Raw genomic sequence first — 23,909 nt, forward strand, 5'->3', positions numbered from 1 at the left:
TAGGGCTTTCAAAAGTCCTGAAATTAGTCTGAGCAGTGCAAGCTTCAGATACAGGTCAGACGGTGCCTCTCTGGTGGCAGTGTCAGGGACTCCACCTGCCTTGCTTGCAGTCAGGGGTCTTTGCGTTACTCACCTGGCCCTTCTTCCTGCTCCTCCTAGAATCTGGCCTCTTGTGCTGCAGTGCCAGCCATCATCACCCCGCCCGCCACCCAGCCTTCACTGTGCACTTTGCCATCTGCCCGCCTTCAGGCCCCGCCCACCTGCCTTCTCTTCCCTTATCGTTTTGTGTATGTTTACGGTGACTGGCACCTCGTGGCGCCCCATAAGTCTTCACAGTAGCAGTATTAGGAGAGGCGGTGTTGGGAAACACACCATGCTTTAGAAAGGCGCCCAGGGAATGAGAGCACTGCCCATGTCCTGTCCCACAGCTCACGGCACTTGTGCCCTCTGCGGGGGAGCACAAGCTCTTCCCTGAAACTTGCTTCAGGCCTACTCCAGTGCACACAGGACCTGAGAGGACTGGCTGAGTTTCAGTTGGGAGAATGAAGCACTTTGACTCTCTCTGTGCCTCTTGCCACTCACTGATTCCTCGCCTAGTTTCTCCCCTGACTCGGCTCCGTTACCTGCCACTCATATCTGGGTTACAGGCAGGGTGACCCTAGCCTGCAGCCTGCCCTGCTCTCCACAGAACCAGCTGGGAGTTGATGCATCTGCAGCTGCCAGGTCTGCCGAGTTGTTGGAGAGCCCTTGGGGGCTCTGCACTGGAAGGGGGTGACACCCTGTGCAGTGTCTCCTCTAGCCTGCAGGCTCAGGAGGGCCGGGCCACTGTGGGTCTCTCTGGGGCTTAGAACTCCCCCAAGCAAGCAGCAACTGCAGGAATGGGTTTTGGAACGAGTTTTTGATATTGACAAAAATTACTTAGTGCTTCTCTTTTCCTTCCACAGAGTGATCAGCAGCTGGACTGTGCCTTGGATCTCATGAGGCGCCTGCCTCCACAGCAGATCGAGAAGAACCTCAGTGACCTGATCGACCTGGTACGTGCCTTCTTCATGTGGTTTCATTTGAGGCTGTTGCTCGTAATTGCCTGCTTTTGTGTAACTCTTTCTGTGTGGAATTCAAAACACAGGAAACCCTTTCTCTCCTGAGCCAGACAGCACCACTGGGCTCCCAGATTCTTCCGGACAGAGAGAAGATGAGTTTCATATGGTGGTCTTCCTTTGAGACCATCTGTTGATAAAGCCCATGATAAGCATTCTCAGGTTGATTACGGCCTGACCCCTCCCCCTGCTGCCTTGTCTTAACGTTTCTAGAAGTTAGACACCCTGAGGAAGAGGCTGCAGGCCCAGCAAGGCGTCTGCCTTTTTGGTATCTCCAGCCAGTGCCTGACCAGCATCTGCCCTGTAGAGTCCTGTAGCAGCCTCACTCCTGTGAAAGAGCTCAGCACGTCTGTGTGTCAGATATTCAGTTCATCCTTGAAGCTCATTGAATACTCCAGTGATTGGTCTCAAGATGATGCCTCTGAATAACTGGTACTGTGACATGAGCTGAAAAGGCAGGGATGTTAGAAAACATTTGTAAGGAAGAATTGAAGAGAAATAAAATGAGATTGAGTCTCAGGAGGCCAAACGACCCTCCTAGACCACTCAGCCCTCGGCCCTGGCTCTCACAGGTCGGGAAGCCAAGTGTACTCTCTTCCCCTGGTGCCCTGGGTCTTCCTGGGTGTGATCCCCAGCAGCCAAACAAGGCTCATCAGCAAGATCTTCTAAAATAGGGGATCAAAAACTCGTTCTTCTGCTGTGGCACTTTATTTAATTCCAGTGCATGGATTCAGAACAGTTTTGGTAGGAGACTGTGCCCTTCACAGGCAGCACTACAGTCTGAAAGCCATCCACGATGCTACTAATGTAAACTTATGGGCACACGAATTCCCAGTGAGAGGCAGGCATGCGACTGAGAGGAGCTGCAGAAAGACCTGTGAGCTTGCCGTAGTTCACATTTAGATGGGCTTTGGGAGATCAGGAGGACGAAGGTCCTGAGATTGTGGCCCTGTGGTATAGAAGTGACAGTCCCAGGTTAGTCAGATGCACATTTTAGAGGAGCATTGAAGGATGGAAGATTGAATCGTGATGCAAATGAATCACTGTAAGCCCAGGACCAGACCAAGATACAGACCAAGAACCAGCAGGGGAGGAAGTCACTGAAGTGGACACGCTGTAGGGAAAGGGTGGCAGAGTCTGGGGACAGGCCTCACCTGGGAGAGCACTTGTGCCCTTTTGGAAGCATGATCTTCTCACCTGTTGCTCATTTTCAAGTTTTCTGGAGCCATGCATTTGGATCGTTATGCAAGATATCCTGATTTGTAAATGTTGGCGTAAGCACTGGGTGGGCTGGGTCTGATGTGTAAAGCCCTGAGCCTACCAAGTGGGTGGACTTTGTTGAGAAATAACGTAAAGGTGGGTGGGTAGTGTCCTTGGAAGGTAGGAGGGGGACTTGATGTAGTGTAATTGTCCCATCCACCCACTTCTGAACTTGGTGTGCAGTGAGTGCTTTGTGCTAAGCTACTCTCCTGGCCTCCAGGGCCCCAGGATTCCATAAAGCAGCACTGCAGCGCAGGTCTGGGAAGCACGGCACGTCTTCCCTTCTTGGTCAGGAATCTGGCTGCCTGTGTAGAAGAGGTGGCTCGGAAGTAAAGATGTGCTCGGTCTCTGCTCGGCTTGCCTGCTGGGGTCTCTTTTCCTGTTAAACTCAAGTGAGTGTGTGCTTGGCTGAGTCTCTTGTTCAGTTATCCCTGTTTCAGAAATAAACTAAACATAAGGCCCAAGGAAGGATAAGCACATTTTTTCCCCTCAAACACTTGGTGTCGAATGGGCTGCTTTGTTCTGTGGGCAGCTGAAGCTTTGTACTTTCTTCAGGATTCATCACTCCATCTCCTTGAGATTTGTGTGCATCTGCTTTTATGGCAGTTTTCTTGGGCTCACAGCATTGACCGGAGAAAAGGAGAGAATCAGAAACGGTTTTGCACCAAATACTGGATAGGAGAACTCAGCCTGCGGTTCAGTGTGCAGGCTGGTGCAGGCTGGTGCTCGGGTGCAGGTTGAAGTTCCCAGCTGCATTTGTCATGGATGCATGACTATAGTCTGGGGCATTCTGTAGGATGCTGTCAGAGCACACCGCTTTTCTCTTTTCAGCTCTCCAGAATGTGTACCCCAGAGTACACATTTGTTGAATACATACCATTACAGTTTGGATCTAAAATGTCTCCCAGGGGCACATGTGTTAAAGGCTTGGTCCCCAGCCTATGGTGCTGTTGGGAGGTGGTGGTACCTTTAAGAGGTGAGGCCTGGTGGGAGGAAGTGAGGTCATTGGGGGCATGCCCTGGAAGGGGATATTGGGAACCTGGCTCCTTCTCTGGGCTTCACAGCCACCATGGAGTGAGCATCCTTGCTCTACCATGCTGCGCTCCCCACCGTGAGATTCTGCCTTTCCACAGGCCCAGAAGTAGCAGGGTTAAGACCCCATGAAACGAACCCTCTGAAACTGTGAGCCTAAATGAACATTTCCTCTCTGAAGGTTGATTATCTCAGGTGTTTTGTCATAGTGACAGAAAACTGACGTACCTTCTGTGTGCCCTCTGCCTGGCACTTCTCTTTGTGTTCTTAGCCCATCAGATTTTCCCAATACCCATCCACCTTTTTTTAGATGATTTAAATTCTAAGAAGGAGTTGAGACGCCCTGCAGCCCCCGGAGCCCTGTCTCTGCTGCCTGGATGGCTCTCTGTGTGCTCGGCTGCTCTGGGGAGTCACATTCACAGCAGCACATTGAATATGGTGCCTCGTGGTGTGTCAGTTTTATCTGTTTGAAGAGAAGGTGTTAAGTAATTTAATTCACTAGTAATCTGAGGTGCTAGAGTATAGATAGGAATGTTCTGAGGATTTTTTTCTTTTTTGTACCAGGGATTGAACTCAGGGGCACATGACCACTGAGCCCCATCCCCAGCCCTTTTTTGTATTCTATTTAGAGACAGGGTTCACTGAGTTGCTTAGGGACTTGCTAAGTTGCTGAGACTGGCTTTGAACTCCCAATCCTCCTGCCTCCCACGCTGTTGAGATTACAGGTGTGCACCCCTGTGTCCAGCCTGAGGAATAATTTTAAATTCACATAATAGAAAAACAAAAATTAGGGACATAGAGGAAGTTTCCTTCTTAGAGCCAGGCCATTCATCTGCCCGGGTAGCTTCTGGGCGGCTTGAAAGGCACAGGCTTCACCTGGCTGGAAACAGCCTGGGGGCCGTCTCCCTCTTCAGGCTGAGCGGGAGACCATGGGAGATCCTGTTGTGGAATGGGTTGGGGAATTGGGACTCATTAATTTTTTAATTGAAGTATGATGTATGTCAAAATGGAAATGGAGCATGGCCGCTCAACAAATTAGGACCTGGTAGAGCACGCCTCATTAAAACCACTGACATGCTGCGAGAGCCATCTGATTGATGGTGGCCGTCGGGCCTGGCTGTAGCTGGCCCGTGCCGAGGGCCGTGGGGCGGCCTCCCGTCAGACCCTGGGACAGACCTGGAAGCGCTGGCATGGCTTCCTTTTCTTATTGCAGTTTTTCTGCTGTGACACTCAGGAGAGCAGTTTTCCTTTCTTCCATAAGTTGACCCGGGCCGAGTGTCCTGTGGTGGCTCTGAGTTCACACACAGTCTTAGTCTCTTCCCACAAAAGTTGTGGTTTCGGAAAATCCACTGTGGAGCCTGCGTCCAGCCTGGGTTTCCCAAGCGGCTGAGGCCTCGCCCCGCGGGCATCGGGCCACTCCTCCAGGGTTCACCTGCCTGGGTAGAAGAGGAAGCGGTTGTTTTTTAAGAAACGTCTCCGGGCTGAGGATGTGGCTCAAGCGGTAGCGCGCTCGCCTGGCATGCATGCGGCCCGGGTTCGATCCTCAGCACCACATACAAACAAAGATGTTGTGTCCGCCGAAAACTAAAAAAATAAATATTAAAATTCTCTCTCTCTCTCTCTCTCTCTCTCTCTCTCCCCCTCTCTCTCTTTAAAAAAAAAAAAAAAAGAAAGAAACGTCTCCAGTTTTCAGACTGACAGGAGTGTTAGGATTTGCCAGCCTTCCCCCTGAGGGGAGTGGCCTCGCTTAGATGTCAGAGCCAGGGAACCGCAGGGGGACTGAGCCGGTTCACCCGCGCCCCGTTACAGAGCGGTGTCAGCGAGCACTATGGTGCGTGCTTGGCAGCCGGGCCAGGCTGCCGGTTCCCCATGCCAGGGCAGCGTGCTTTTTTCTTTCGGGCATCAGAGCTTTTGCTGTCTTGGGATTATGATACGTGTTCTGATTGGTGGGGAATGACCGTCCTTTCCCGATGGCCAGAACATCATTTTATTACATGTTCATCCCACTGTGCTGGCGGGAGCCTGGCTGCACTTGCTGTTAAGCTGTTTCAGAAATACCCACTGGTCCTTCTGGGCCGAGAACCGGGTGATGTGAAGGTGCTCCCTTGGCTTCCTAAACTCTGACCTGCTGTGGCCTCCCTCTGCACACTGGCAGCCAGAGTCAGGACATCTTGGCTGGGGTATATTTTGAGCCCTGAGCTGAGGAAGGAGTTTGTTTCTACAGATCGGCACCCAGCGGGCCATCCTTTGCCTTTTTAAGAGCAGATCAAAAACAGCCATAAATCGGTTTAACCAGGCTTGGGAAGGTTGGTCACTTCAGTTTTTGATTCCTTCTCTTCCTTCCCATCATTCCCTGAAAGCTTGCCTCTTAGGTATCCCCAGGCTTTCCTCCAGCAGAGGGAAGACCTCAGAGCTGGGAAAGCTGCCACTCCTCCCCGGTCAGGCCGTGGGTGCAGGTGGAGGAGGCATCTGATGCTTCATCAGGGAGTTGACCACTTGATCCGTGTTGGTTTCTGCGTATCTCCTTTAGCAGCAAGATGGGCCTCCAGAAATAGAAAGGGCCAGCTGGGCACAGGGGTTCGCCCCACCAGCCTCAGCAGTACCTGAGTTTTGAACAGCTCACAGAAAGTGTCCCCCTAGTCCATGTAGCATGACGTGTGTGGAGAGCACAATGTGACAGTAGGAGGCTGGAGCACAGGTGCACTACCCCCCAGACCTCAGCAGATGTGAGCAGAGACCGCCGCCCGCACCTCAGGCCTGCTGTCCATGGGGCAGCCTGTGCAGCAGCCCACACACCTCTGTGATTGGTGGTGAATGAAGGCTAATACACTATTAGTGGTTCATTAATAGTGTGGATTAGCAGAACAGCCAATATTTGTGCTAAGCACTATTATTCAACTTCTGATTTCTGGTAGTTTAACCCATAAAATCTGGAAATTATCTTTCCAGTATAGCTGTATGGGTTGGAGCCTAAAATTCAGTTCTGTCTCTAGGTGTTGAGGTGTTGCTGCCATGAGGACCCCATGTGGCCCTCGCCTTCTTGGGGGCCAGCATGATCTGTTTCCTCTGTATTCTAGAGTAGACTGGCCTTCTTCTTGCTAAGTTTTTCTCTTTGCATTTAAAACACCATTTTTCCTCTTTTATCTCATAGTACCTTCTCCTTCCTGAAGGGATCTTTAATGTAAGTTGAGGTGAAAGACTGATGGGTTTGGTCAACACGGATCTCAGCATCTCCTAGGACTTGGGCACTGTGTGCCTCCCCTTCCACAGGGAATTCCACAGCTGGATCACTGAAACGTGTGAGGCTGGTAGGATTCTCTGGGACCACTGGTCATTCATCAGTTAATAAGCTCTGAGAATGAGCGTGGGCGTTAAGGACTGCAGAACCAAATGGGATCCTAATTAGAATAAGTTATTCTCCGTGTACGTATAATGTGGCAAAATATACTCTACTGTCATGTATATCTAAAAAGAACAAATAATAAAAAAAAAGAACTGCAGAACCAAATGATTCTTTCTGCAGCTGTTTTTTTAACATCTACTATGTACCAGGTGCTATTCCAGGTTCTGAGGTTACAGTGGTGACCAAGATGAAAGGCTCTGCTCAGTAGAGCTGTGTAGTGGGGGATTTCTGGAGGACAGCTTGGCGGTGCCCAGCTCTGCCCTCCTGTGTCTGTTGAACAGGATAAACAATAGAAACCTACTTGTCTTTACTCTTGTGAAGGTGTTTCGGCTGTGATAGCCATGCCCCCTCTTGTGTGTTTGTGCCCACTCTTTACTTCCTGCCTCCACCTTTCAACCAGACTGTAGTGACATGCACCTCAATGCTTCCCAGCTTCTTTGCCCAAAGTTCCTGACAGCATAGGAGATCAAACCGAAGCTTCTGCCTAAGGGAGAAATTTTTCTGTTAGTCCGTTTCATCATAACATGCTTACACGAACAGGCATCTGAATATGAAATCACGTCTTCTCCACCAAGTCCTTGAGTCTGGCTGGTGCTCCCAGGGTGGGCCCTGACTCCCTGGACCTTGTTCTGCCAGCCTAGCACTTGGCTTTCTCCTGTGCCTAGGGAGGTTCCCTGGGGGCTTAGGTCTGGGGTGGGAGAACCTGGCTTCCACTGTCCTATCCTTATTAGGGTCTGCCAGGAAGTTTTCTCTGCTGGACCTGATGCTGTCTCTGGGGCAAGGTCAGGGAGTAGATGGAATTATTGCAGCATGCATCAGCCCTGTCCAGGCTGGCTGTGCTGACGTTTCTCAGCTGATTCTGGGCTTTCCTGCAGGCGACACTGTGCTGCAGTCCCTCTTTTACAAGGGGGAGAAGCATTCCGGAAGGCCTCCGGCAGTGCTGTAATGCACTCCACTCCTGGGGGGTTGTGGTCTGCCTCTTCACCCCGGGGTCCTGCTTTCTGAGCAACTAGGTGGGGTTAAGTGAGGTGGGGAGGACAAGAAAGCAGACGCTGGCCCTCTCTTCATGCCAGGGCTGCTCTCCAGAGGACAGTGGCCTCTAACTGCTGACAGCCCTTACAAACCAGGAAGAAACAGCCTGATTTGCTTGGAAGGACCAGGACTTCCTGGGGTGCCCTGCCTGCTCTGCTCCTCTACAAATGTGGCTGGAAGTGATTTGGAGTTCTGAGGAGTTCTGTGTGCAGGACAGTAGCCCCTCATCCAGTCCCATGAAGAAGAGATGAGTTGTCACCTTGAAAACTGAAGAGTTCAGAGGCTGCTGGCTTGTGGGCCCTCACGTGCGTGTGTGTGTGTGTGTGTGTGTGTGTGTGTGTGCGCGCGCGCGCGCGCACACGCATGGTTCATTCCTCGGGGAGCATACAGGCTTTCTGGGAGCCCACGATATGTGCATCAGTCCTGAGCAGTTCTAGAACAGTAACAGGTTCTCATCACGGCCAGGGATTCAGAGTTCTCCACAGCCAGGTATTTTAAAAGTTCACTGTCTCCCTTCACCTGAATTTCAGATGACCACCCAGAATGCTTTTGTTGTTTTTCAGATTATGAAGTTCAAAATAAGAGCTATTTTTGTTGGTCTCCGATTTATAATTTGACTCTGCCCTCTTTCATTCCCCATAAAAAGTCTTTGTACAATGAATGGCATAGAAAGATAAATGTCTTTAATGGAGGTCTAACACCAGGTGTTAGAAATGCTCATATATAGGCTTTATTATTAATACACACATTCCATTTCCTTCTTTAATCTTCACAGCTGCTCTGTGAAGGTGACCAGGAGGGTCATAGATGGGGATTGAGGCATAGAAGGCAGGGGCTTCCCAGAGTTCCTTACCTGATACTGATGGGTATGTCCAAACCAGCTGTCCACTCCTCTGAACTGCTCTTTTTTTTTTTTTTTAATATTTAGTTTTTAGTTGTAGTTGGACCCAATATCTTTATTTATTTATTTTTATGTGGTGCTGCGGATCGAACCCAGGGCCTTGCACATGCTAGGGTGAGCCCTCTACCACTGAGCCACAACCCCAGCCCTGGACTGCTATTTGAAAATGAAAATAGGCTGGGCACGGTGCCACATGCCTGTAATCCCAGCCACTTGGGAGGCTGAGGTAGGAGGATTGAAAGTTTAAGGCCAGGGCTGGGGATGTAGCTCAGTGGTAAAGCACTTGCCTCACATATGTAAGGCACTGAGTTTGATCCTCAGCACCTCATAAAAGATATTGTATGTCCATCTACAACTAAAACTAATAATAATAATAAAAAGACCCTGTCTCAAAATAAAAAATAAATAGAAAAGGGCCTGGGAGTGTAACTTAGTAGTAGAAGGACTATGGTTTCACCGCCTAGTGCCACAAAAGAAGAAAACAAGAAATTATAGAGTGCTATTTCTTATGCATCCTGCTAAAATTAAATCAAAGGCAGGGAACTTCTAAGTACCTCAGGGTAAAGGACTTTTATTCTGTTACTGGGAACTGAACCTGGAGCCTTATGCACATGCTAGGCAAGCCTTCTACCACTGAGCTACATCTCCAGCCCTTTTTATTATTTTGAGACAGGATCTCACTAAGCTGACCTCAAACTTATGTTCCTCCTGTCACAGCCTCCCAAGATGCTGGAATTATGTGGATGCCTACCATGGGGCCTGGCTGAATGTAATTGTATTTCTAATGGACCAAAGAATTAACTATTAAATGAACATGAAGGAACCAGAGAGAAAAATATAATTTTAATATTGACCTGGGGGAGCCCTTTATATAAGGCATACATGCTAATGCCAAAATGATAGCTTTGACTACATGCAATTTTTAAAACATTCTTTAATTTTAAAATAGGCACAAAATGAAATTAAAGGGCAAAGAACACATTTGAAAATTTTTTGCACCTTTTGGCAAAGAACTTCTCTCTTGAAATGGTCAGAACACCATCTGAGGTCAGTTCTGTCTCTGTCCACAAAAGAAGCAGAGCAGTAGCAGCTTGGCCAGGGGAGCCAGGCCTGGGGCCCTCCTAGCCTTCATCCCCTGGGAGGGTTTTTTTAAAAAGAGGAACACAAAGAGCTGGTCGCCAGGGGAGAAACCTGGACATCTAGTACACCGGCGCCTCACCTGCAGCCGTGGTCAGAGTGCAGGATGAGGCCGGCAGCGGCTGGGGAAGTGACTCAGGGTACCGCCCTCCTGCCGCAGGGTTCTGCTTCCTCCTGGACTGTGGCCTGCAGTTTCCTGGCTTTCTGATGAAAGGGGTCCCCTCCCCTTGGCGTTGAGTCTCCTGAGGGATAAGGACAGTGAGTGGCACTGTCTCTCACCATCTAGGAGCTTCGTATTGGCTTACTAAGTGTCTGAGAAGTCCTGCAATTAGAGAAAGGGAGGGAGGAGAAAAGGAGAAGAACCCGTTTCCCCAAGCGTTGGTTTCCTGGGAGGTCTGTAACCTGCACTTCTGGTGAAGTAGATTCTGGGCCCTTTTTGACAATGGTCCTAATGTGATGTTAGCTGAATGTTTTGTTTTCATAACTCTTGGGCAAATGGGGAGAAAAACTTGGCTTCCTTGGATTTTTCTTTTTTCTTTTTTCTTCCCCCCCCCCCCCATTTCCTTGCAAACAGAGAACTGCTTTGAAACCCTCTGTCCTGGTGCCTTGGATCTGGCTTCCTCAGCAGGAAGGAGAAAGGCAGGCCCTGTGTCCGATAAAATAACGCTGTGGCATGTCGAAAGGAAGGTCTGGAAGCACGGGCAGTACCCTTGGGTCTGCCTCTAACTTATCTGTGCTGGCAGATCTCTGGGTTCGTTCTCCTCTGTGAAGTGAGGGCCTAATGGTCTCTCATCGTCTCAGATTCTGAGTTCCATGGCCTGGAACTAGAGCATCACCATATGCACCTTTCTATGAGACTGATACTTGCAGGATCCCCTTTGCTGGCAGAAGAGGCAAGCCTGTTGATCTCTCTCAGGTCTGTGACCATATAACCTCCCCTTGTGGTGAAGGAACACAGGGAGCAGAGCCGGTGGGCCTTCAGCAGCACATCCCACTCGGCCTCCACACCTGTTCACGCAGGAAGACCGAGGCTGACTGGGACTCGCTGCTGGTGCAGCACCTTCCAGCCTGAGACCCTGGGCGCGTCACTTCACCCCAAGTTTACTCCATCTGAAAGATGGGGTAATAAAACTGAATCCAGGGGGTCGTGGCTTGGGAGTGCACATCGAGTGCTGACAGGTGCACAGCAGACAGGTGCTCGGTGCTGCCAGCTCCTCTTTTCTGGCTTCCTAGGACCCTTGGCTCACCCCTTCCCTGTTCCCCGGCCTTGGGAGTATCTGATAACCCAGTGTGAGATGGTGAGGATGCAGTGTATTTGACCTGGGAGGGACACTACAAGGACTTCCAGTGAGGCCTGGTAGACGGTCGTGAAAGCTGTCCGCCCTCATTTTCCCTTAAGTGCCAAGTCAAAGAGTGGGAAGCTGCCCCAGCCTCAGAGCTTGCAGAGGTCAGAGGTCAGCGTGGAGGCTGCAGCCTGCTGGTTTTCGTTGTGCAGAGATCATGTGGTCACACCGAGCGCCTGGTGGCCTGGGTCTTTTCCCTGCTCTTCCTTGGTAGGCACTTTCCCCCAGGGAACTTGTCCAGCTCAGCAGCTCCCTGGATGCGCCGGGGCAGGGCAGCTCAGAGTAAGTGGGTGGACGGTCGGACAGGTGGCAAGGGGTCAGGCCCATCTCAGAGTCCAAGGACGAGCTAGCTGACACTGTGGCCTCATAGGTCATTTGCCTTCCCACCTTACCCCCCAGCCCCTCTAGGTACCAGGCCACCTGTGAGGTCAAGACCTACAGGATGCCTCCTGCCACATCCGGGCCCGCCTCCCGCTTCCCAGCCTTGTGCAGCCTTCCCTCCCCCCTTTCCAGGGCTGCTAATCTCTTGCCCCATTATGTCTTCCACATCTCTCCCTCTTGAACCCGTATCACTGATCTCCCCACCCCACCTCCTGCTGCCAGTGTTACCCCCTCCCCTAGCTGGAGAATCCCCAAGTCCAGTTCTGAAGGTCTCTCACAGTTGCCCAGCGATGCTCCATTGGTAGCTCCCCCCACCCCCCATCTCTCTGTTTCCCACGCAGGTCATTTGAGCAGCTCATCCGCGAACATGGATGTGGAACATACCTGTAGGGGCCACTGGCCAAGGAGGGGACCCAGACTCGACTCAGGGTGCCCATTTGCTTTGCACCCAACCTGGGAACAGATGGGCTACCTAATGGTTGCCCTCCACACACTCCACTCCTGAATTTGCTAGCTAGTGAAGCCTGCTGGGCATGCTTGGGGATCAGGCTAGGCTGCCAGTCTGAGCCCGGGTGTCTGAGGTGTCCACATAGGAGCACTGGGTGTGGGATGTTTGGCTGCCTTGACACTGATGGGCCAGTCGAGCCCGCTCTTATCTTCACCATGTCTTAACCTGGTGGCCTCTGAGGCTGATGCTGACCTCAGGAACCAGAGGTTGTGGACCTAAAGCTGCTGGCGCAGCACTTGGCTTGTAGTAGCCACAGTTTCTGAGGTCACCTCAGATCTGTCCAACACGCCCTGCTGGTCTGCTGGTTTTCCACTAGCAGACTGCTGTCTACCAGGTCCTGTTCCAGACCCTTTACGTATTAGCTTATTTAAACCACGTACCAGGGCTGGGGACGTAGCTCAGTGGTTGAGTGCTTGCCTAGCACATGAAAAGTGCCCTGGTTCATCCCCACTCTGGCGGGGAGTGCGGGATTAAATGACTAACCGCACACCACAAGGTCAGTCTTCATTTCACAGTTGAGGAAGCAGAGGCTTGTTTCATGGTTGGTCACAGCCTCATAGATAATTGCTAAGTAGTGGGGTCGGGGTCCCCAGGCCAGGCGACTCTGAAGCCTGTCCTTCTCCAGCCTCCCCCTCTGGACCCACAGCCCCTCCAGGAATAGCTTTCTCCTTGGTCGGCAGGTCACCAGCGAACTGCTGACTCGGAACGCGGGTATCTTCACAATAATTAGTGCCAGCAAGAAGTTATTCAGTCTTTGTAGGACGTAGTTTCCCCTTTCCCCGCTGCAGGGTGTCCTGTTCTGGCCTTCCATCCTTAAAGATGAAGTGCTGATGGAGATGAAGGCGTCTGTGGTAATGACATGGGACCCCGAATCCAGGTGCCACTCCATGGTAAACCCCGTGGGGGTGGGGGCACACCCAGAGGCTTTGCATTGCATGTGGAAAGGAGTCTGGGAGTTCAGAGGCACAGGGTGAAGGGTGTCTGCCCAGTGAATCCACCCTCCTCCTTTTTTGGGTCATTAGACCCCATCAAGCCTGACTAGGCGGTTTGCCGTTGCCCCTTTGCCACCTCTGTTGCTACCTTTCTGGGCCTGTTGAGCTCACAATTAAGGCTCATGAGAGAGCCTGTCAATCACGACACACACACGTCCTGCCTCAGAGGCCTCAAGGAGGCCAGAGTGGCCCCCATGGCAGGGGCTGTCCAGCCCTGGCACCCCTGGAATTGGTCTCTTTCCACATGTTTACTGGCCACATTTTGGATGCCTCCCTAGCAGCTCTCAACCCAGGCCACCAGGACCTGTGGCCCATTGCCATTTTTGTAACTGAAGGCTTCAGGTTCAGGTAGTAGTGGTGGGAGTTTTGTCCTGTGGAGGTTCTGCATGAATATCTGACAGCAGGCCGCTCCCAGGAGAGGTCCTGAGCCAAGAACAGAGGAGGTTTGTCCACGGTCTCCCTCTCCCCTCTTTCTGGAATCTGTCCGACACCTAATTACTGTGGACTAGAAGCTGAAATCACACTCCTGGTTCAAAACAAAACCCCTTAGGAGCCTTGCCCCAGGCTGGAAACGAGGACCCTTCGTCAGGTGGATTCCCCCTCTTTCTGACTGTGGGAGGCGACTCGGGTGGATGTGTTACTGTGCTTCTTGCTCTTTCACCCACGTTTTTATACCTGCTGCACCAGCCTTCCTGCTTCCATACCACTTGTGCCAGGGGCAGCCATCTTCCCAAACTGAGTCGCTCAGAGGGCTTGGTGTAGGGCCCCAAATGACTGGCTCCTGAGCCCCCTTGGAAGATGGTAACGCTTGTCCACGTCCCTGACCCCAACACACTGCCTGGCCACATGCCAACCTCAAACCAGTCTAGTCGCCCCACACTTTGGGAGGAGGGGTATCTGCGCTGAGCTTCCCAGGCTGTTTGAGGACCCGGATGCCTCGTGTAACTGGGCTATGGCTCTGGAGACCCCTGCCCCCAGGTGGCAGTACATGGCTGGGCCCTGAGCTGGGTCCTTATCTGCAGAATGGAAGGATGCAGGCCTTCCTTGTTCCCAGAGGGGCCATTGTGAGCCCTGAAGGAAGCTGCCTCCCGTGGTGGGGACAGAAGTGCTGGGAGCTTGGCTGGCAGGTTTGCGTGAGGGGGGCCGGGGGGGGGGGTTGGGGGGAGCCCAGCGGGGCAGCACGAGCAGCGTGTCTGTTCCGCTGGCCTTACAGGCCCTCTTGAGCCTCTGATGCACCCGCCATTGGCTTTGATCTCCCTGGGCCTAGGCCTCTGGCTCTGCCTGCGGTTGCCCTCCCAGTGCCTGTCGCCGCCTCTGCAGCTCTGTGCAAGGAGGTGCTGTCTGGAGGGACTGAAGCCCTTGATTTGCCCTCTTTTCCAAACTTCTAGATTTGGACAGAGGAAAAGTGTGGAGGGTACAGGCCTTTGTTCCCAATCCTGTTGCCTCTGTAATCTAAGATATGGTTACCCCTTTCATATCTGGGGGGTGGCGGCATGTGTTGCACAAGGTGCTTTCAAGAACAGAGCCAAATTAACCATTTTAAAGAGAGTGCACCAGGGATTTCACTGAACGTGGTCATATCCCAGAAAGAAAAAGATCATAAGGGTGTGTCAGCTACTTGGGGAAAACCACTGCTTCCATTTCTGCCAGCTGGGGGACAGACAGGGGAGATGTCCCCTCAGGACTTGCCAAGCAGGGGGAGATAGAATTTTTGTGTGCCATTACAGATCATCTGCCATGTGTGGGATATCAAGACTCACTGGAAATAACATGTGGGAATGCCCCGTAGCACACAGCACAAAGTCCCGCACGCAGATGTGTGAGGCTGGTTGGTCTCCCCGAGCTCCTTGTCTGCCTTAAGACGTCACACAGCTCTCCTGCATGCCATCTGCAGTGCCTGAGGAGAGTCTCCAGCCTGGCTGCTCCCAGGCCAGGCGGTCCTCCTGCTTCCTGAGCGATCACCTGGGCTGCTGAAAGGTGGCAGGGCGAGGACTTGTGCCCCGTTCTTGGCAGGAGTGCCCAGCAGAGCCTGACTTGTGGACTGCCTGTTGGTTTCCACATTCTTTCCGTTCTGGATTTGCCCACGCTCCATGGGTTTGCAAATCTTTCCCCAATTAAAAGGCCTCCCAGCTGTGTGTGCAGGGCACTTCTGCCTCCCGTCTCTGCCCTTCTGTGTTTGTGTTTAAAATTCCATCTTTCCAGCATGTTTACCACTCAGCAAGTCTCCTTGAAAACCCCCACTTTTGTTTGGAGCAAGTTTTTTTCCCTTTGGTTTTTATTCTGCTTATGTGTGGGAAATTTAAGTTTGAGGAATTCATCTCGTTGCTGCATTGTGAGGTGGCTGGGGGTGCTCCATGTGTCCCTGCTGTCTCAGCTGGCATTGAGGAGCCTTTAAATGGACATGGAACCAGACTAGCATTTTGGCAAATGAGCAAGAGAGCTTACCCTTTAGTTCGTGGGCAGCGGCAGAAGGGATCTGTTAGGAAGGAGTCGCTAGGAACAGGTGAGAATCGGGGTGAGCAGCAGGAGGCCACCGTGCCCCAAGGTGAGGAAGGTCCCGTTCTCGTCACCGAAGCCAGGGTTCACCTGCAGTGCACACAGAGCCGCCTTGAGCCCCGCTCGTGGAGTCTGCTCAGGCAGGGTCTGCCCGGCTTCGGTTCAGGAACTTCATGGAACCTCTTGCTCTTGGAAACCAAAGGAACCGTGTGTGGCTTCAGCTGAGGAGCGGCTGGCAAATACTCCTTTTGGCTGGGTTCTGTCTCTGGTTGGTGAGGAACATGGAGAGAGCTCCATTTCCCAGGGACCAGGGGGCAGGCAGCATTTCCTCCCCAGAGCTGCCAGTGAGCCACCATCTTCCAGGTGGGCAGGCACCGGCCCTGGGTGGGGAGGGCCTGGGTCCCCTTGAATACATCTGGGTTTGGAAACAGGTTAAAAATATGTGGGGAGAGCGTGGCACACTGCCTGCCTTCCCTGGTGTTGAGCCAGGCCCCGAGCCTCTGTCCATGGGGGCTGGAGCTGGACTGTCTGACAGGAGCCCAGGGCTTCTGGTGGCTCCCTCCTACCCGAAAAGCCGACATGCTGACTGCCAATGACTGGGTGCACCAAGGGCATCCTGGAATTGATAAAGACTTGTGCTGTGGGCAGTAGGAAGACCAGGCCTCCCTTTAGAAAGAAGGATTGACAGTGGGAACTTGGGACCAGGGGCTGGGCAGCAGATCTGTCCTGGAGCAGAGAGAAGGGGGGGTGGGGGGTGTGGATTTGTGTACCAACCTCGAAACTTTCCAAGAGGCTTTTTTACTGATGTTCGGGAGCTTAGGTGGTCACAAACCTCCCCTCCTTCCCCACCCTAGGAACAGTTCCCTGCAGTGCTAGTGCCCGTGTCCCACTGCTGGGAGCAGAGGGCAGTCATCCCAGACCTCACAGCGCCGTGTGGGGTAGAGCTTTCATTTCAGGAAGAGTATCATAAACTTCTGATCAGCTCTTAAAGCCACATCCTGGGGGATTGAGAACGATAATAAGTAAATTATCTAAATCTTGACCATGATTTGTGGGATCCCAAACTGAAGTGAGCCTTGCTGATCACCTCAGTTAGTGGACCCTTCTTTTCAAACAACCCTAGGCCTGGTCAGGGTCTCAGAAAGGTGTGGGCCTGGCTTCCTCCCCGCTCCTGCCAGCCTGCGCCACCACTGTGTGCTCACAGCCACAGCACATTCCTCTCCCTCCGCTTCAGAGAACCTAAAACCCATCTTGCTCTGTTCATTTCATACACAAGGAAACTGGGGGGCTGGGGCTTGTCCAGTGTTGTGAGGTTTCCTGGCAGAGCCAGCTCTGGTGTCTCAGCCACAGGTAAGACACAGAGACTTCCTGTGACACCAATTTACTCCCGTGCTGCAGTCCTGAGTCATCAGGGTGAACAGTCAGGTGGCTGCAACTGAAAGTGAAGAGGAAGATGACCCTGCCTGGCCACTCCCACTGTCCCAGAGCTGGCCACATGGCACACTGCCACCTCACCTGCGTGAGCTCAGTTCCCCGCATAGCCCTGTGCTCTCGGGTCTGGGCTGGCCTACCTGGAACAGCCTTCTCTCTTGACTTACCCTCCCCGTAAAATACCAGCTCTATGAAGATAAAATTCATGTGCCGTCAAACACAGTTTGAGGGGCACAGCCAGTGGGGTCATGGTGTCTCCACGGGTCGTGGGTGTTCAGGTTCTCCCTGCCCTTCTTGACTGGCAGGTGCTCCTCCCGCACCCTGTGCCCCATGGGCATGCTCTGTGTGAGCTTCCAGGACAGCCCTGCACCTGCGCCACCTCCAGAGCAGCTCCCCGGGCTGGGACCGTGTCCACCCCCACACCCAGCACCTTCCTCCTCTCTCTCCGGAGCACTTGTGATTGTTGATACTCCACTTGTGTCCCTCTTTCACCTTAGACTGGGAGCTCTTTGGGGTGGGGACACTGACTTTATTTTTAATCCCTAGTAAATGTAAGTGAAATTTTTTCTTGAGCTACAAATTTGGGTTTTACTTCCTAATGAGCCAGAGTGAAGACACAGAGGAGCCCTTGATGCTAGAGGTAGGGACACGTGACTTGCCCCTGAGTGGAGTTGACTGCATCCCCAGCAGGAAGAATTATGGATGTTTTCTTTGTCTGATAACCGCAGATGAGCCACAGGTGATCTTAGGGAAAGGACAAGACCCAGGGAGACACCTTCCAGGGGGGAATCCAGCGTGGGATGTTGTGTCCAGCTGGGACAGTTCTGTGCTGAGGAGGGAGGACAGCCACCCACCTGTTCCCTGCTTGCCTCTGTGCCTGCTTCCACCAGACTTGGGCACAGATGCACACACTGTTCTGCTGGGAAGGAAGCAGAGATCTTGCTGGAATGTGGAAGGCTGTCGTCGTTTAGAAGTCCATGGTCTTGTTCCTAGTAAGGAGGACAGGGATAGTCCCAGGAGGCTCGGGGGACAGTCCCTTCCTGCCTGCCTGCTGTGGGTGGCTGCAGGCAGTCCCCAGCACTGTCAGACCACCTACGTCCTCTTTGGGAACTCAAAGGTGCTTGGGTATCGTGCTTTGTCCTCAGACACCATCCATAGTTCTTAGTAAAGGCACAGACAGCTTAGAAAGGCCCATGGCTTCTTCCCCCTCAGGCGGCGACCCACCCCTGCCCAGGAAATAGTTAACTTAATTGTGCTCCAATTCCTGGGCTGTCCCCGGGGAAGCTGAGGTCTGACCGTGGACAGCAGGAGCTTCGTGTGGACCACTCCAGTACACAGATTTTAATTTCTCCTTTCAGTCTGTGTTCCCTGTGTCCTGCCCACTCTTGACCCTTCCTTCAGAAAGCTGTTCTGACCTCTTATTCCAGTCTTGGGTGTGAATGGCTGGAACTGAGCCCAGGGGTTTGGCCTGTTTATTTAATTTATCTCAGGGATGGTTTGGGGCACCTGCCTGAGAAAGGTGGAGGGGGCTTGATTATTTCTTGAGAAAGTTCTTGGTTGTTAATGCCTCGTGAAAAACTCATTTCTAAGTAGAGTAAAAGATTTGTTGGCCAAAAACGATTTCCCGGTGTTGGCTCTGTTGACCAGCTTTATTTGTGTGGGACCCTCAGTCACAGAGCCCCAGCCCACGACTATGCCCCCCAGGAGCAAGATGGCCCTGCCAGGTGTGCTGCAAGGCCACCTCAGAGCCAGGCTCAAGACGCGTGCGCTTGCTGATTTCTCTGAAGTGGGGAAATTGCCTTTTACACTTAACAAGATTCTAAGTAATGGTGTGTCTCACAAGTCACAGTCCTCAAATGAAGAGTAGGGCCTGAACTTCATACTCACAGACGAGCATCCCCAGAGCCCCGCGGTGCCCTGTGAGGGTGGAGGCTGGGCCCAAGGAGCCGGGGCGCCCCTGCTGCATGGCCCAGGTGCACCCCGGGGGCCAGGGGCCTGTTTCTTGCCAGGTTCTGCTCAGTGGTATGTGGGTATGTGCCCCTGCCCACGTCCTGGAGAGCCCAGCCCTGCTTCCTACAGCCGCCGGCTTGCTCCAGTCTGCTCTAGTTGTACCCCCCACAGAGGCAGCTCTGGTCTTCAAAGTCCCGCAGTGCCACCCCACCCCACATACATTCCCTTTTTCTCTGGTCCTCTGAGCCCAGCTGGGGTGGGAGCCCCTTGCCTTGTGGGCCCAGAGGGTCCTGCACTTTGGAAGAGCTGGGTGGAGTTCAGAGTCAAGGTCCTGGTCCTCACCACCTGGGGAGAGCTGGGCTGGCATCCACCCTGCTCGGAGCCATCACCCGCGACTGAGAGGGTGCCGTCTGCCCTACCTCAGCAGGTGCTGGATTCCACCTGCAGCACCTGCCCGTGTGGCTGTCATCCCACGTGATGGGCTTCTGTGCCTGGGACCCCCGCTGACTCAGGCCCCCCACTTCCTGGATCACTTGGCATATCTGCTTCCCAGCCCAGGCAAGTCTTGACCTCTGGGTCCACAGACAGGCCAGGGTGGCCAGGCCTGCAGGCCCTTTCACAGCAGCTTTGGGGGAAATTGGTCACAACCTCTGGACAGTTCACAGGAACACTCGCTTCCGTGGCAGCATTTCTGCCTCAGACTCAGGTGCTTGTAACCAGCCCGAGTCTCCTTCCCACTGAGCAGTGGCACGGGCGTCTCCTACCCACCCCCGTGATGGTGCCCACGAGCCGGCTGGTGAGGGGCCCCCCACGTCCTCTACCCCTGGGTGGGAGCAGCCAGACTGTGGCTGGGAGGCCGAGCCCAGCGGCCGGCCGCTCTGCCCTGTGTTCCCTTCCTCCTCCAGCTCCCACTGCAGGGTGCTGCACACTCTCCCGCCCGGAGGGCCACTCCTGCGCAGAGATGGTGGGCCCCTCCTCCTGGAGCACCCCTTATTTCCTCCCTGTCAGGCTGTCATTCATGTAACCCCTGCCACCTCCTAGGTCATTGGGGACATCGGTATCCTCGGGTTCATCCCGCACTCGCCACCCTGAGATGTCTGTTGGACCTGTGCCTGCATGTCCACCTTGTCTGTGGCAGAATCCTGGGACTGAATTTGTCTTTGAGGCTGGTGTTGTGACACCCCCTCCAGTTCCTGGGATGTGGGAGGGTTACATTCCACCAGGAGGTGGCAACCGGGGTTTGATTTTACACTGAGTGTTGTTTCTGATACTGGTGTGTGTGCCTCTAGGAACACTCTGGTGACTTTATTTTTAACACAAGGTAAGTAAGTTTGAGGACTTGGGGAAAAAAATGAGACTAAGCTGTAAACAGAGCCCTCTGCTGGCCAGCGGGAGTCCCTGCAGCCTTCAAAGCTAAGACAGCTGTTCACCTGGGGCCGTGGGACCCTCTGCCCATGGCTTCACCAGCGTTACTCACCTGAGCGTCACCAAGTGAATGGGGCTGTTTTCGATTCTTATCTCTCAGGTGGCTCTCGACCAATAGCAGATCAATGACCATTTTTTTAAAAAACGAAGATACTGGGTGTACTTCTTAGAGACGACTCCATTGGTCGGATTATCCGTGGAGCTGAGTGGGTCTGGCTTTTGTGCCTTTTTTTTTTTTTTTAAAGGGTTCATCTCAAGTTTCTTTTTTCTGGTTGAACAATTTTTTTCAACATTAATAACTAATGGAGAAGAGGAAGAGGCAAAGTAGAACCATATGGCAGCACAGACACAGCCTTCCTTGTGGCCGGAAGCTTCTGATTTGTATCTCCTTTCATGTGATCAGCTCTTGGGTTAGATAGTTTGTGCAAAAGGAGAATGATTTTTTTTCAGTCCAGCTGGACTGCATCTCTCATGTCCTTTCCAAGCTTGGCTGGTAGCTGTGACTTTGGGTAACTTCTCTGTGGCCCTCGTTTCCCCTGCTTTACAATAGGACCTGTGTAGAGCAGTCTGCAGGCTGGAGGGAGTGGGCTCAGGGAGACTTCAGCGCTGTGCCTGGCACTCGGCTTCTGCTTCTTGTTATTGTTTTGGAGATGGGATCTCACCATTGTCCAGGCTGAATTTGAACCTGTAGCCTCAAGCCATCCTTGCGCCTACCTCCTGAGTAGCTGGGTCTACTGGCTCGTACTAGATAAATGCAGCATTCTTTTAAAAATATTTTGCGGTGCTGGGGATTGAACCCAGGCAAGTGCTCTCCCCCTGAGCCACACCCCAGCCGTGCTCATTGTCAGGAAGTGTCATGGAGGCCTGCCCTCTTGCTCGCCTTTTGCCTTCTGGCTTCTTCCTCCTTAGCCCTTGCTTGCTTTATCCCCATCCCCCTGTCATTCCAAGGCCCCGCCCCAGGTATCAGGAAGCTAGGTGGGCATGCCAGTGGCGAGGCTGTGATGGCCCTGCCCCCTTGGGTGTGTCCGTGATCCCTGGTGGCAGTGAAATAGACCCAGCCCTGGACTTGCCCTCCAGAAAGACAGTGGGCACTGTCTGGCCAGCGTGGTGCCGTCCAGCAGCCTGGGTCAGCCTGATGCCTTTGGTGTTTCCTGACTGTTCCTTACAAAGGCCAGGAAGCAGTTCAGAGGGGCGCTTTGGAGAGCAGCCCAGCCAGAGCCCTGCACACCCAAGTGTGGACAGTCAACTTTGCTTGGACCTGTTCTTTTCAGTTAAATCACTGTAGAAACTCTGGGTCCATGACACACACTGTGATTTCTTCCGCTGTACTAAGCCTGCCACAGTGGAGGGTGGGGTAAGCCTGGAGAAAGAGTTGTTCGTGGTGGACTAGATGACAGGGGGGTAAACTGCCATCGTCTGGTTCCCAGTGATACCTCAGACCACAGGGGGATCATCCACTCCCGGGGAATAAACACAGACTGAACACTGGGGCTGCATGTGGGGCATCAGGGTCTGCAGAGCCTGCCTTGGCCTCTGTGGACGCAGAATCAGCTGAGGATGAAACATGAGAGGCACCGGGCAGGAGAAGAGTGCTTGCCCACGGCAGCGAGGGGAAAGCCACCCGGGAGCAAGAGGGTCCCTGCGGGCGGCCTGGTGGAGAAGTTGGAGCCTGGGCTGGGTCAGTGACACTGGGGTTCAAGAGGCAAGGGGCTAGGTCGCCAGATTAGCAAATAAAATACATGTCCCATATGACATTTGGGACATCAGGTTAAAGTATTCATGTGTATCTGAAATTCAGATTTAAACTGGCCGTCCTGTGTTCTATGCATCAGACCTTAATGGGGGAGGGTCTTTAGGTGGCAGGCGCATGTGCACACCTGTACCATTGAGTGAGCAGTGAGTGGGCCGGTGTTTGGCCAGAGCGGAGGGAGGGAAGATCGTTGGGCAGGACTGGAAGTTGGTGCCAGGTCATGATGGTGCACCTTTGGGTACCTGCTCTGGCACATATCTGTGGGCACACCACAGGTTCACACTTTCTCTTCCCCGCAATGATGATAGCATCGTTATTCAGAGCAGGAAAAGAAACGGGACTGGTAGCAATGGAACACCAAAACATGGCCCAGCTTGAGCGTTTATGCTAGAAGTGATACCGTGTGGGTGGAGAAGAGCCAGGGTCCTTTTGATAGTGGGGCAGATCATAAGCCATTCATGAGCCCCGGGACTTTTCTGTGTACTGCCACAATCTGGGGGGTTTGTGTAAATGTCTGTTATGTCTGAGATTTGTCTGAACCTGGCTGTGGACTCTCAAAAGCCTAGGCTCAGATCTTCAGGGGTGGTTAGTCTCTGGTGTGGCTCACACTGTGTTTGATGAGTTCATAAACCGAGCAGAGGCCAGAGCCCAGGTCTATGAGTTCTCAAATCTTTGCACCATTGCTGTGGCTGTACCAGGTCAGGTATTTAAAATGCCAGAGTTGATCCACGCACGGCAGCATGCACCTGTAGTCCCAGCTACTCTGGAGGCCAAGGCAGGAGGATCATCTGATCTTGGGAGTTTGAGGCCAGCCTGGACAACATAGCAAGACCCTATCCCTTTAAAAACAAAACAAAACCACCAGCACCTGGGCACAGTGACTCATGCCTGTAATCCCAGCTGCTTAGGGAGGCTGAGGCGGAGGATCATGAGTTCGATGCCAGTCTGGGCTACTCGGTGCGACTCTGTCTTTAAAACCTACACCCGGGTCCGCTGGCCCCCGCCCCAGCCCCCGGAGCTTCAGTAAAGGCTCCTCTCTGCTGCTGTCCCGCTGGGTCAGGCCTGAGGATGCCCAGCTAGAACCACGGGTGGAATCGGTTGTTGACATCCATCAAAATTTTAATTCTTTTTTAATTTTTTTAGTTGTACATGGACGCAGTACCTTTGTTTTATTTATTGTTATGTGGTGCTGAGGATCGAACCCAGGGCCTCGCATGTGCTAGGCGAGCGCTCTACCACTGAGCCACCACCCCAGCCCCCAAATTCTTGACAAGTAAATTTTAGTTCTTTGGTGTGCCGTCTATTAATTTAAAAATAAAGCCAGTCAGAGCTTAGGAGGCCGCGCGTGGTAGAGCTCCTCCCGCTGCCTGCCTGCCCGTCTCCCCCTGTGCCCGTGTCACATACAGTGTGGGCCCTGGGAGCACAGCAGTGAACACACCCGCAGTCCTTGCCCAGGTGGAAGTTACAGCCCAGTGAGGGAGACCAGAAAAAAAAAGACCAATAAACAAGTAGTTTGAGTTCGTATAAACGTTAGGAAGACGTTGCTGAAGTACTCCCTCTTGGGCGGGAGTGGAATCAGCCTCTTCTATGCCAAATCCCATGTCTTGTCGCCTCAGTGGGGAGAAGGGGGACGGCCGCCTCTGGCAGAACCAGGTGAGGAAGCAGCCAGGGGTGGAGCGGAGGGACGGCTTCTGCCACGGTCGAGGCTGGTGTTGCCATCTAAGGATGGCAGCCAGGGAGGGCAGGGGTATGCCCTGTGTGCTCACCCCTA

At 52.9% G+C, this 23,909-nt stretch overlaps 1 protein-coding gene across 3 annotated transcripts in view; it reads left to right on the forward strand.

The window, feature by feature from the left end:
- The window catches only part of Capzb (capping actin protein of muscle Z-line subunit beta), a 114,679-nt gene that overhangs the window by 51,682 nt on the left and 39,088 nt on the right, over positions 1 to 23,909 (forward strand). For all 3 annotated transcript variants that reach the window (XM_015485608.2, XM_048816214.1, XM_048816215.1), the window contains exon 2: positions 945 to 1,034. In XM_015485608.2, coding sequence (XP_015341094.2) covers positions 945 to 1,034 — 90 coding nt within the window. The remainder of the gene's footprint in view (positions 1 to 944; positions 1,035 to 23,909) is intronic.

Source organism: Marmota marmota, unplaced genomic scaffold, assembly GCF_001458135.2.
Source record: "Marmota marmota marmota unplaced genomic scaffold, marMar, whole genome shotgun sequence".
Classification (NCBI taxonomy): domain Eukaryota; kingdom Metazoa; phylum Chordata; class Mammalia; order Rodentia; family Sciuridae; genus Marmota; species Marmota marmota.